The sequence below is a fragment of the Salvia hispanica genome, chromosome 6 (assembly GCF_023119035.1).
Source record: "Salvia hispanica cultivar TCC Black 2014 chromosome 6, UniMelb_Shisp_WGS_1.0, whole genome shotgun sequence".
NCBI classification, from domain to species: domain Eukaryota; kingdom Viridiplantae; phylum Streptophyta; class Magnoliopsida; order Lamiales; family Lamiaceae; genus Salvia; species Salvia hispanica.
In genome coordinates this window covers 5,168,656-5,180,246 of record NC_062970.1, presented here as the reverse complement: position 1 = coordinate 5,180,246, position 11,591 = coordinate 5,168,656, and the positions used below count along the sequence as shown (strand labels likewise).

Sequence of the window (11,591 nt, the reverse complement as noted above, 5' to 3'; positions counted from 1 at the left end):
GATACTTTCTTTTGGAATGATAATACAATATATAGTGTTTTCAATAAACCCTGTCTAATTACAAACAAAACTTGCTGCCATCAGATGAAACAAAATTATTTCAATTGCCAGAAGAATAGGAAGAGGAATGGTGCAGCTAAATTGTAATAACCAGCTCCAGCAATTTACACTATAAATACAACCCCACACAATAAATAACTCTATACATACTACACATAGGCTGTTTGAAGACAGCCCTGTCCATCTGTTCATGTGATTATCACGAATGATTCTGATAATGGTTTTTGTAACCTGTAAACAATTGTATAAACTAGTAACCAACAAGAAGCAGGTAATATATCACTTTAAATAAATGCTCTCCAACAGTCTGAAGAACTCACCTTTCAACTGAGCGTTTGCCTGAACTTTGGCATCCGGGCAAGTGCCATCAGGCCTTGGGTACTGAGCAAGTTGATCATTGACTCTTGAGAGCACTTTCTGTGAGTGGGCCAACCTCTCAGAAAGATCGGATCCAAATGACCTTGAGAAACTTGAGTTTCTGGGTTGGTTCCGACTTGGGGGTTGGGACTCTTGCATGCTGAATAGCTTCCTAACCATGTCGTCTAGTTCAGCTACCCTCTTTTGTAGATTCCTCTTGTCCATCTGTTTGCATATTAACAGTAAATGCACATAAATTAATGCTTCTTTTATATGACATGAGGAGATAATGTGTTATACAAGATCAAATAAAGAGTGCCTCGTACCTTAAGCATATCATTTTGTGCGATCAACAACTGACCTCGTTCCTGTAATTGTTCTAAAGCAATTTGAATGGTAAGTCGGTCCGTGTTTGTTTTATGAATTTCTGAGATGCATCTGCAGATAAAGGAAAGATGGGGTGAGATTTGAAGTGACTTCATGGAAAATCACTAGCCAGAGAATGCATAGCATATTTGTACCCAACGTTCTTTAAACAAGCATTTAAATTTTCAATGATGTGATTTATGTTTAGTATGACTAACTGAAAATCACCTTTCTCGTTGTTCTTCTAACTCATGAATTTCACTCCTCAGGTTGACAATTTCGCGCTCCTAGTCATAGAAAATTTAATGTTATCCAAGATATAAATCAAGAAAATCACCACAAAGTTGTCGGATATACCATAGCAACAAAATCTTGTTTATGTTGATGAGCTTCCTCAATCAACTTTTGCAGTTGATGTTGCTCAATGATAGTCTGCAGGAACCGAAAATTTAGAACATTAGATCCAAGGAGAACTTTTTTTTCCAATATCTTGAATATCCAAGCCTACACTTACAGCATAATTCGAGATGTCCAATTTGACACTGAGTAAGTCACGAATGACATCGTGTGTCATGCTTTCAGCACTTGCCAGTTTAGTATTCAGTGTACACACCTGATATATAAAGTATAGGCATTAACTATTTAAAGGGATTCACGATAAGAATAAAAATATCAAAAGGAGATACCAAGACAAACACGAGCAGGAAAATATAATTATGAGGGAACCACAATGAATTAGTCTTTACTAAAACAATGTATATATGTATGTTAGCAGGCTGACAATTTTTGAAAATGGCTGACAGCTGAGATAGTCTATTTACCTCTTTATACCTATTGGCTGCCAGTGCCTCCAGCTCTTCTATACGAAGACTAGCACTTGACAACTCCTGATCCTTCTCTTGGTTCATCTGCTGAACCAGAGTACTTATGCATCTGAATGGTGAACTCGAACCTCTAGTTCTCGCTGCAATTTTATCAGCTCTTTCTGAGATGCACCCAGCAGATACATTTGCTGCATCTGTTTTAACTTCATCAACCATTGCTTCCAAGGTCTTATACTGTTCACAAGACATTAACACACAATAGTAAATGAAAAGATTGTGGTAGGACAAACACAGAATACCAAGCCACATCTAGGCTCAGAACTTGCTCGATGATATTTATAGAGAGGTCAACATTTCACTCCTTTGGAAGTTCAAGTCGATGATTCTAGACTGTCTGCCTACTATTTTATTTTCTTTTTTGAGCAAAATTGCAGGCTTACCGGGGGTTATTAAATATACAGAATACTATTGGCCAAAAATAGGTTTTCTTTTTTCAACAATATATGGTTAAGATATACTCCCTCCGTCCCTTAAAAATAGACCACATTTGCCATTTTAGGATGTCCCTTAAAAATAGACCAATTCTATATAAGGAAACTTGGTCTCATTCTCCACTAACAATACTCCAGTCACTTTTTCTTTCTATGTCTCTTACTTTACCAATTATGCATTCCCAAAAACAATCTGAACTACAAGCGGAGGATCCCTCCAAAGACTTTACCCTTTGTTGATACTGAGATGCCTGTGCTTCAGCGTGCAGAATGAGTTCAGAAATATAATCTTTGAACCGTCTGATCTGCAGATATGTCAAACCATATTCATTAGCATACAGCAACACTAGTCTAAATCTAGGTATAATTAGAAGTAACCAAACCTCTTTAGCTTGTTTTGAATTCTCCTCTTCAAGAAATCTTATGCGACGACGGTTCTCACTACTTTCCTGAGACCTGTGATGCAACATCCTGAAAGTAACAATTTAAAGTCTGCAAACAATTTTGAGTGTATAATAGTACTATGAAGAGTAAAATAAAGATTCCTCTACCTTGAACGTTGTTCATCAAATGCTGCTGAACAAGAGCTCTCCGAAGTCATACTTTCAGTGATGTCTTCAACAGTTAATAATCTGTCTCTAAGTTCTTGAATTTCCAACTCCAATGAATCTCTTATCAGCTTCTGTTGTTCAACTTCTTCTTCCATTTCAAGCACCTTGAACATGACAGCACAGAGGTAAATATTGTTTACAATAAGCTGGTATAAAATATTAATTCATATTTCCCAACTACAAAATTGGACTTACTTTCTTCTCCAGTACATTTATGGTACTCTCAAGTTCCTCCACAGAACGTTCTAAAATCTTAACCTCCTCTTCCTTTTGCTGAGCATTCAATTTGCTGGTCTCTGACTCCTGAGAATTCAACCTGAGATCAGAAGCAGGTAGTACAAACTAAGACAATATCTGAAGTACTTCAAAAATGATACCTGTCGGGCTTCCACAGCGATAGCTTGGTTTTCATCAGCTAAAGCAGATGCAATATCCAACTTTTCTTGCAAAGAGGTTAACTTTTCAAGGAGAAGATCTCTCTCAGTAGTCACCTCTGTTAAAGCACCTTCATAATCTTCCTGTATTTCTTGTAATGAAGATAACCGTACTAATTCTTTCTCCAAACTTTGGATAGCTTTTCTCTGATCTTCAAGTAGCTGCTCAGCTTCAGAGTTTTTCAAATATAGATCTTGTGAAAGATCCTTTAATGCATTATTCTGCTCTGACAATACACTAATTGTCCCTTTTGCCCGACTTAATTCAGAGTTTGAGTTGAGTAAGGCTTGCTCAGCTTCAGACAAGTGATCTTCAAGTTTAATCTTCTGAACAAGCATTTCATCAAGTTCAGTAATTTTGACCTGCAGCTCTTGCCGAACATTGCTCATGGCAACAACTAACTTTTCCAATTCATCCTTGATGTCCATTCTGTCGGAAGCAAATTCTTGGAGCAAGCTGAAATCAAATAGTAACCCTTTCAATAAAACATCTTTGCGCTGGAGCTCTCTCTGGAGTACAGAGCGCTCATTCGAATTATTACCATCAACCAGTTCAAACCCTTTGATTTCCTCACTTGATACACTTGCAACCTGTGATCCTTCACATGTATATTTTACAGGTTGAAGAACAGGGTTACGAACAAGACTTGCATGATTTAGTTCCAAGTTATCATAAGCAATGGACTGTTCTTGGACTATGGATCTAAGAGAATTTGAAGTTGAGCTTTGGATTTTTTTGGAGTACTCTCTGATCTGTAACTGTAGCACGTGAATGGTAATATCATTCTGCAATGCTCTGCACACTAAGTCCTCCAAGGATAATCTGAAGCTACTAAAGCAACCTAGAGTCTCTTCAACAACTCTTTTAGCATCACTGCAGGTTGTCTCAAACAAATTTTCAACTTCTATTTGCATTGCAGGAAAACGTTCTTCAAGAAAAGACAACTTACAATCCTTTTTATTCAAGCTAAGCTGGGATTTTTTCTCCCCATCTCTCATAAGAACACATGATTTTAACTGTTTTGTCCCTTCGCTCAAGTTTGCGCTATCAAATATTAATTCCTCTGCGGCCTCTTTCCACATTGTTTTCAATGTATTTGCATTTTCATTGGCCTTAAGCATTTCCTTTAACGTGTGATCAGCCTCTTTCATGGCAGCAAAAGCCTCCTCACATTTTGCGAAAAAACTACTTGGTGTGTCCTCAACAGCCAACTGCATGTGGCACAATATGTCAGGTTTACAATCAAGAAGGAAAATCAACTGTTTTCTAAACATATGGTATGGCATTAAATGATGGGAACAAACTACATCAGATAATGCTTACATATATAGTCAATTAATTTGATTACTTACCTCTCCGAAAGAGTTTATGCATGCTTCAGTTCTTCCACTTTCTGGTAGATCAAGTCCTTCTCCACCTGGAAGGGTTGCCAAATGAATTTGTTTGTCAACATCTGTTGATGCAAGAGCATCTGTAAATGCTAATGGTTCATTATGAACAACTTCAGAAGTGCTTGTAGAACAATATATAGCCTGGCTGTTTCTAGACTGGGATCTATTTTCAGGAAACTTATCAACTTCAGTCGATTCATTTGGCATTCTAGACATCTGGCTTTCCTCTGTCTCTAAAGTGTTATCAAGCCGCTGAAACTCAGTCAGAGCAATTGCTGCTCCCCTTAAGGAATATAAATTATTTTCTACATGCCTCACAGTGTTCTGTGCATCTTCCAAACTTTTTTGAAGTAGCAAAATGGTTTCCTCCTTTTCAACAGACACTTGAGCAGCTCTCTCAACGTGTTCATTAATCCAATCATTAACATTTGGAAATGATGATGAGATACTCTTTATCTGATGAGATGCATTTCGCAGGGATCTAGAACCATCAATGAGGAATGTAGTTAGCTCCAAGGTTGCCCTTTCCCACTCTGCACAGAATACTCTTAGTTCCTCCTCCTTAGCTGCTACACTGTTTCTGAGACTTAAGTTCTCTTCAGTCATAGAGCACAAGCATACATCAAATTCTGATTGTAGTCTGTCTATTTCCTCCTGCAAATGTATGATAGTTCTTGTAGTTTCCATTTCAACTTCACCTCGCACCATTTCTGTCTGGTGATGTTCGGAAGATTGCATTGCATGATCTTCAATATGTTGTTCATTAAGTATCTTTGCTTCCTTCAGCTCCTTAGTCAATTTTTCCAACTTAGCTTGCAGCGCCAAGAAGCTAGTGCCTTCAGATTTTTCAACACTGTCATGAAGGCATTGATTCCTCTCGAGCATTTTCATCAAGCTCCGATTTTCTGTCTGGATAGATTCTAGTTCAGTGAGTAGCTGGGACTGCTCCGATTTCATGGTTTGAATTAAAGCTTGTGCATCCATCAGTTGTTCCTCTAAGTCCTCGCACTGAATTTTAAATCTGTATACTTTCTCATCATTTTTTTCATCAATTACTTCATTCTCCTGGAGTCGGTTGGATGTAACTTCATCAGCACAATCATTACCTAGTAACAGGTTATCCATCTGCAAGATATTGTTCAGAAAAACTTCAATATGAACTGATTTTCCCATAACACTCTTCATTCTTTCTCAGCCATGCAAATTAAAACAATAATAATATGTTTCAGTTCTTCAAGTTTAAATTATAGCCTTGACCAGTTGCACCACCGTAGAATCCTTTCAAATAGTACATATAATTTATCCTTACAGAGTTGAAAGTATCTTGGCTAGAGTCCCCTCTGTTTAACAGTCGCTGTTGTAACTCATCAACATCCCTGAAAACATCAATGTGTACAAAATTTTCAGCTGACTTAAAAGCAGTTCTTTTTATAAGGAAGTAAACAAGGACAAAGTCATTTGTATGTCATGAAAAGGGAATGCTTAAAAATAATAGGACAGCTGACCACAAGCCAGGAAAAATAGTAAATTCATTTCAAATACAGTCGAATGTAGAATTTATTCCAACCATTCACGAGTCAAAATATTAACTATTAAATTAATAGGTATCGATAATACTACTTCTGTCTACAACCAATAGTCTCTTTTTTCCATTTTTGGCCCGTAAACGAAAATTAGTCCTTTTTCATTTTTGTATGTCCCCCCCCCCCTCTCCCCTATTTATCCATCTTCAATGAACAATACTCCAATTATTTTTTTCTCACTCCTACTTTACCAATTTTACGTTAAAACATATGATGTCCAATACCGACTATTGGTAGTGGACGAAGGTAGTAATATTTTGATGAATCCATTACTAAGATGGAGTGTTAAAATCTCTTAAATTTTGTCCTACACCGACTTGGTGAATATCTCATCTAATCTATATAAGTATGGATAATCTTCCCCCTTACAAGGCCTTTTAAGGGGGTAAGTGGCCCATTTCTAATATTGTAAGCGGGCCCAATGGATTTTTATCTCTTTTATCTCTTGTCTTGCCTACCCACGTGATGGAAGTCCGATGTGTCATTCCAGTCGCAAGTCCATACATGCGGGGGCATGTTAAAATCTCTTAAAGGGTTGAGTGGCTCATATTTAATATGGTATCATATGGGTAGGCAAGACAAGAGATAAAGAAAAAGAGTCCATCATCGACTCGGGCCCGCTCTGATACCATATTAGAAATGGGTCACCCTCCCCCTTAAGAGGCCTTTTAAGTGGGTGAGTGGCCCATTTCTAATATGGATAAAGCACACAAAACAGCCAAGATACATGTAAGAGTTTTGCCATTGCCTAGATGAGTTCATTGAAAGTCATCAAATCTGAAAACATAAATTCACCTGAGTAATTGTGTATTCATGTTCTTGCATAGTTCTAACTCTTTTGTGTCTTCTGGTTCCTGCATTTTTAGTAAGATATAATTAGAACGAGATTATGCCACATTTTAGTAAATTGAATGTAGAATACGCATGTGCTATGTTGTTAACCTGATCTCTTTTCATTAGAGAGAAGTGGTGGTGAATGTGGCCTTTTCCAGCTTCAAGTGATTCCAAAAGCTGCAGACATGAGACATTGCTATAAGAATGTCATCATGGGGTAAAAACTGACATTATTTATTACACTGTGCAGTACCTGATTGCGCAATTCAGATATTTCAGCTAGCAATGTTTCTCTTTCACCCTGTTCATAGAACTCCTGAAACCTGTGATGAGTGGAGAGAGGGAGTTAGATACAACCAGCTCATAGCATAAGCGTTAGAGAAGTAATATTTATCATTGCTTACAGTCTGATTTGCTCGAGCAATCTGATATTCTCCATAGCAAATCTTATGACTTCTGGATTTTTCTCAATTTTTGCTTGTAGCAGCTGGTTTTCCTCTCTTAAAGCGCTATTTTCCTCCAAGTAGTACTCATCAGCAGATTTCAACCCATCAGACAGCAATTCCAATCGTTTTATCTTGTCTTCTCTGAATTTGAGCATCATCTTAGTACGCTGAGTTTCTTCCTGTTGCTGGTGAGACTGGACCAGATTCATAAATAAGTAAAACTGTGGAAACACAACTATAACAAAACCTATGAAGAGTACAATTTGTACCAAACGATTTAAATGTTCAATTTCCACTTTCAGGTTTCTGATTTCTGTCTCAGCCAATTTCTCTCGTCGTAGAGCACTGTGAAGGTTAGCTTTCAAGTATTTGTTCTGCAATACATTATATAGCAAACAAGCCCATAGAGCATTTGTCAATGTATGGAAGATACATACTTTTCAGCTGATTAATTGTAATTTCATTCACATTATAATGCTACCTTCGTATTTTCTTCATTCTGAGTTACACACACATCACGAACTTTAATTTCCTCAGAAGGCTTACGAACGTCAGAAATATAACCCAAGCGTCCATGTTCAGTTCCAGGAACAATGTCTCTGAGTTCCATTGGATTGTTCTGGTTCTTCATCAAGAAAGACAGCTGACCCTGTTTAAGATTATTATAAATCACTAAATGTCAAGTTCACATGTGTTATTTGTCACAATTTACGCTTGTGAACTAGCAGCATGGTTTCAACCTTTAACTGTTGGATTTGGTGCTGCAATGCAATGACACCCGCAGAAGCATCTTCATTTATTTTTGCCTGAAGAAAATCAAGCATTAATAACTGAAACAAACTTTATGTAAAACAAGTTAATTGAGACTCTATACATTGTTTTGGATTAGCTTAGCACGTTGTGCGAACTTCAAAGTGCTCAAAGTCTCATTTGCAGAGCTGCAAAACAAAATTAAAAAAAAAAAAATTGTTTTGGTCAACTTTCATCAATAAATTAGTTGCATGCTAAATTCCAGTTTATCATCATCCTACCAAATTGATGGGCTGACATTTGCTATGATGGTTGTCTTTGAATTTCCACCAAGAGAATCCTGTATGCAGAGCAGTCAATGTAATTACAAACCCATTTTATACAAGCTTGATGAAAATAAATCTTACAGCACCTACTACTTCAGAATATTTGATTTATATAGTGCCAAAATGTAAATTTATCTGACCTGAAGAAGGAATGTCAGCCTGGAGTCTCTATAAGGCACATGTCTATGTTTCCCTTGTGCTAAATCCACCAAAGACATTATGACCAGTCTAAATGTACAAATGAGAAAGATTTAGAGTGAAATCCTTAAGTAAAGAAAAAAAATAAGTGATAAAGAATAAGAATCGACAGAGTTTCTCCAGAATGAATTGGCCAGTACATACAGAGAGAATGGTACAGCAGAGAGTGAACGGATGGACACTGGACAGATCGATTAACTTAAGTACAAATGAGCACGGAAGACTTGTTCATATCCGAATTGGAGCTTAGTTTGTTTTCAATATATGTTGTATAGCAGCATCATTTTCCACTATGACATTAATGCTGGCCCAATCAAAATTTCTAATATACAGTATGCATTAGAAATACTCCTATATTGAATTCTGAGTCCAAATAACATTTGAACAACGTGATATTTCAGTTGAGGATGATTGCTTAAATTAGAAGCCGAGAATATAACTAGCTAATCTAAGACTACTGGACATGTGGGCATTGATATGATAATAAACCAAAGCGATTAGAAAATATTCGACATGCTATATATAATCTAAAAATGAAGACAAGTTATCTTGATGGTAAACAACGTATTAGCACATGAAAAGGACTAAGGAGTAGTTGTATCGATAGAAAAACTATTTAGTACGGAGTACAAGTTAAGAAACTAATACCCTAGAGTTGATAGTGACTTGTTAATATTTGCAGCTTCTTTCAATCGATCTCCTTCTGCCCCTGAGCTCTTCTGCCTATCAAACATGAAATATTATTCAAATGAAATAGTCCGCCAAATTGACATTATTGCTCTTTAAGACATACCTCTCAGAACCAGCAAGGTCTACCAAATTCAGTCTTCCAAATCTAAAATGGGCCATTGAATCTTTCTCCCAACGGCTTTCAATGACGCAGGTGAAAACACTATGAGATCGACTACTCTCGCTGTTCATATAAGTTGCAGCTATCTTCCTGTTTGCAGCTCCCTGCCCACGATATAGTCAGATCAGCAATTTTTTGTGAGGAAAAAATAAAGAATTTACAGTAATAAATAACTTAATGTATCACCTGTTGTAAAATGTGCAGCACATCACTAACTGTTCTAACACGGTGCTCACTAAGATTTTCAACATATACCCCTTTCTTCAAGTCTTCTCTAAGCTATCCTTATCGCAACAAAAAAAAGTTATTTACATCATAAGGAAATATGCAATTTTCTGGTTATTTACATAGTTTTACATTTACCATATACACATAAATGACAACCATAACTTTTGCTACCTGTAGATTTGTAGATGAAGGTTCAAGAAGGTCAGTTATATGCTCGTTGTATATCTCTAGGAAAGAACATTTGCAGCTGTATGTTAATCTCTCTTGCAGCCTACTCTCTTCTTCCTTAAATATATAAATACAGATCAGGATCTGATGTATAAAAAGCACATAAGATCCACCAGACAGGAGTAACACGGTTATCAACCTTTCTGATCCTTGAGAATAGATACTCAAAAATGCGTGGTGTTATCCCACAGTCATCACCAAGCCTCCCGTCCATATTATCAATGTCGCCCATCATTGTATATGTCTTTCCACTGCCAGTCTGCAAAAAAATTATCTTAGACTCTATTATTCTGTCAAACAACCACATCATTCATATAACAACCTTCCACGGTGATACCTACCTGCCCATATGCAAACATGCAGCTGTTATACCCGGACATGCAATTATCCACCATGGGTAGTCCAGCAACTCTGAATAGTTTTTCCTACACAAAAGTCAAGATTATTCAAGTCAGTACGAAGAGCCATTGTTTGAGCTATACTAGACATGAATGTCATGGTTCAAGAAAAATTATTTTAGATGCACACTTTGTCAGTACCGTGAATTATTGGTATCTAATTCTAAGTTCACAAATAAAAAGTCCCTGCATTTCACTTCCATTTCAAGACTACTGAATAAAAATTATTTGCAAACAAAGAGGCACCTGTGATATACTTTCACAAGCTATATGATCAAATGTAAATCTGGTTTCAGGGTGGCCTTGCCAAACCACTGTCTGCGCACTTTCTTGCCTCAAGCATCTCCCATATCCTTGTGAAACCATCTCAGAGCTATTCAAGGGCCTCATTCGAATCAAAACCTACATTACAACAAAACCAGAACCTGAAAATTAGAAAACAAAAACCATTTACCCTAAATCACAACGGAAAAAACTGAATCAGCTAGTGATTGACCTGCACATTATGGTCATTCCAGAAGGAGGGATCGTCATCGAGCTCAAAATGCGGAACCTCGGCCAGCAATTGCTGAGGCGTCGCAATGGAATACCTCCGAGAATCGGAATCCCGGTGCAGTCTTCCTCCACCATTACCAAATTGAGGCGGCAACCTTGTGAGCGTAGAGGCACCAATAGAAACCCTATGCACACTTCTCGCGGGAGTGCTCTGAGCTGAATTAGGCTCTGAATTAGAAGGCTTTGCTCTGCCGTTCACCTTTGGAGTTCTCATAAGAGACGAAATGAGCTGCCTTTCTCCCATTCCTTCATGCTTTCTCCTCCGAGACAACTCTGGCTTGTCTTCAGATTGGAGCTGCGATTGGGATGGGTCGGGAATCGAATTGAGCGGAGGTCTAGAAGGACTGGGAATCGTCTGACTCCAGAGGCTCTCAAATTCATTCTCGTCGCCAGCCGACTGCGCCGATCTCCGGCGAATCGGCGACATAGGCGTAGCTGTGATTTGAGGCGAAAAATTTATGAAATTAATGAAGCGTTAAAGATGATGCATTGATTGATGATAGTTTTGGGAATTGGGAGGGCTTTGAATTTGATTGGAGGTGCAGGTGAAGGAGAATGAAGGGATGAGGAAATGATAATAGAGAAGAGCCCGCTTCAGATTCAAATTTCAAATTTCAACGGATGAGTATACTGGGCCACCCCTCAGCTTTCTGAGTACTA

General features: G+C 37.6%; 1 protein-coding gene across 1 annotated transcript; it reads right to left on the bottom strand.

The window, feature by feature from the left end:
- Window positions 1–85: 85 nt before the first annotated feature.
- Window positions 86–11,501, bottom strand: LOC125196256 (kinesin-like protein KIN-12C). The gene is made up of 32 exons (XM_048094699.1): window positions 10,873–11,501; window positions 10,623–10,778; window positions 10,320–10,403; window positions 10,118–10,237; window positions 9,922–10,035; window positions 9,709–9,801; window positions 9,466–9,626; window positions 9,321–9,395; window positions 8,615–8,702; window positions 8,430–8,488; window positions 8,273–8,336; window positions 8,139–8,204; window positions 7,880–8,047; window positions 7,668–7,772; window positions 7,357–7,592; window positions 7,206–7,275; window positions 7,061–7,129; window positions 6,914–6,972; window positions 5,845–5,911; window positions 4,497–5,660; window positions 3,087–4,355; window positions 2,905–3,012; window positions 2,650–2,813; window positions 2,482–2,569; window positions 2,329–2,403; window positions 1,605–1,841; window positions 1,298–1,396; window positions 1,141–1,215; window positions 1,012–1,070; window positions 744–855; window positions 381–642; window positions 86–291 (listed from the first exon to the last, which is right to left on the bottom strand). The coding sequence occupies exons 1-32, from the start codon at window positions 11,356–11,358 to the stop codon at window positions 260–262; spliced, it is 6,084 nt and encodes a 2,027-aa protein (XP_047950656.1). The 5' UTR covers window positions 11,359–11,501; the 3' UTR covers window positions 86–259.
- Between the last annotated feature and the right edge of the window lie 90 nt (window positions 11,502–11,591).

Coding starts and splice junctions, on each gene's coding strand:
- LOC125196256 (XM_048094699.1), bottom strand. CDS start 11,358: ATGTCGCCGATTCGCCGGAGATCGGCGCAGTCGGCTGGCGACGAGAAT. Junction 8,048..8,138: donor ACCAAATCCAACAGTTAAAG/GTTGAAACCATG, acceptor AATCTTAAACAG/GGTCAGCTGTCTTTCTTGAT. Junction 5,912..6,913: donor ATGAATACACAATTACTCAG/GTGAATTTATGT, acceptor TGATGTTTTCAG/GGATGTTGATGAGTTACAAC.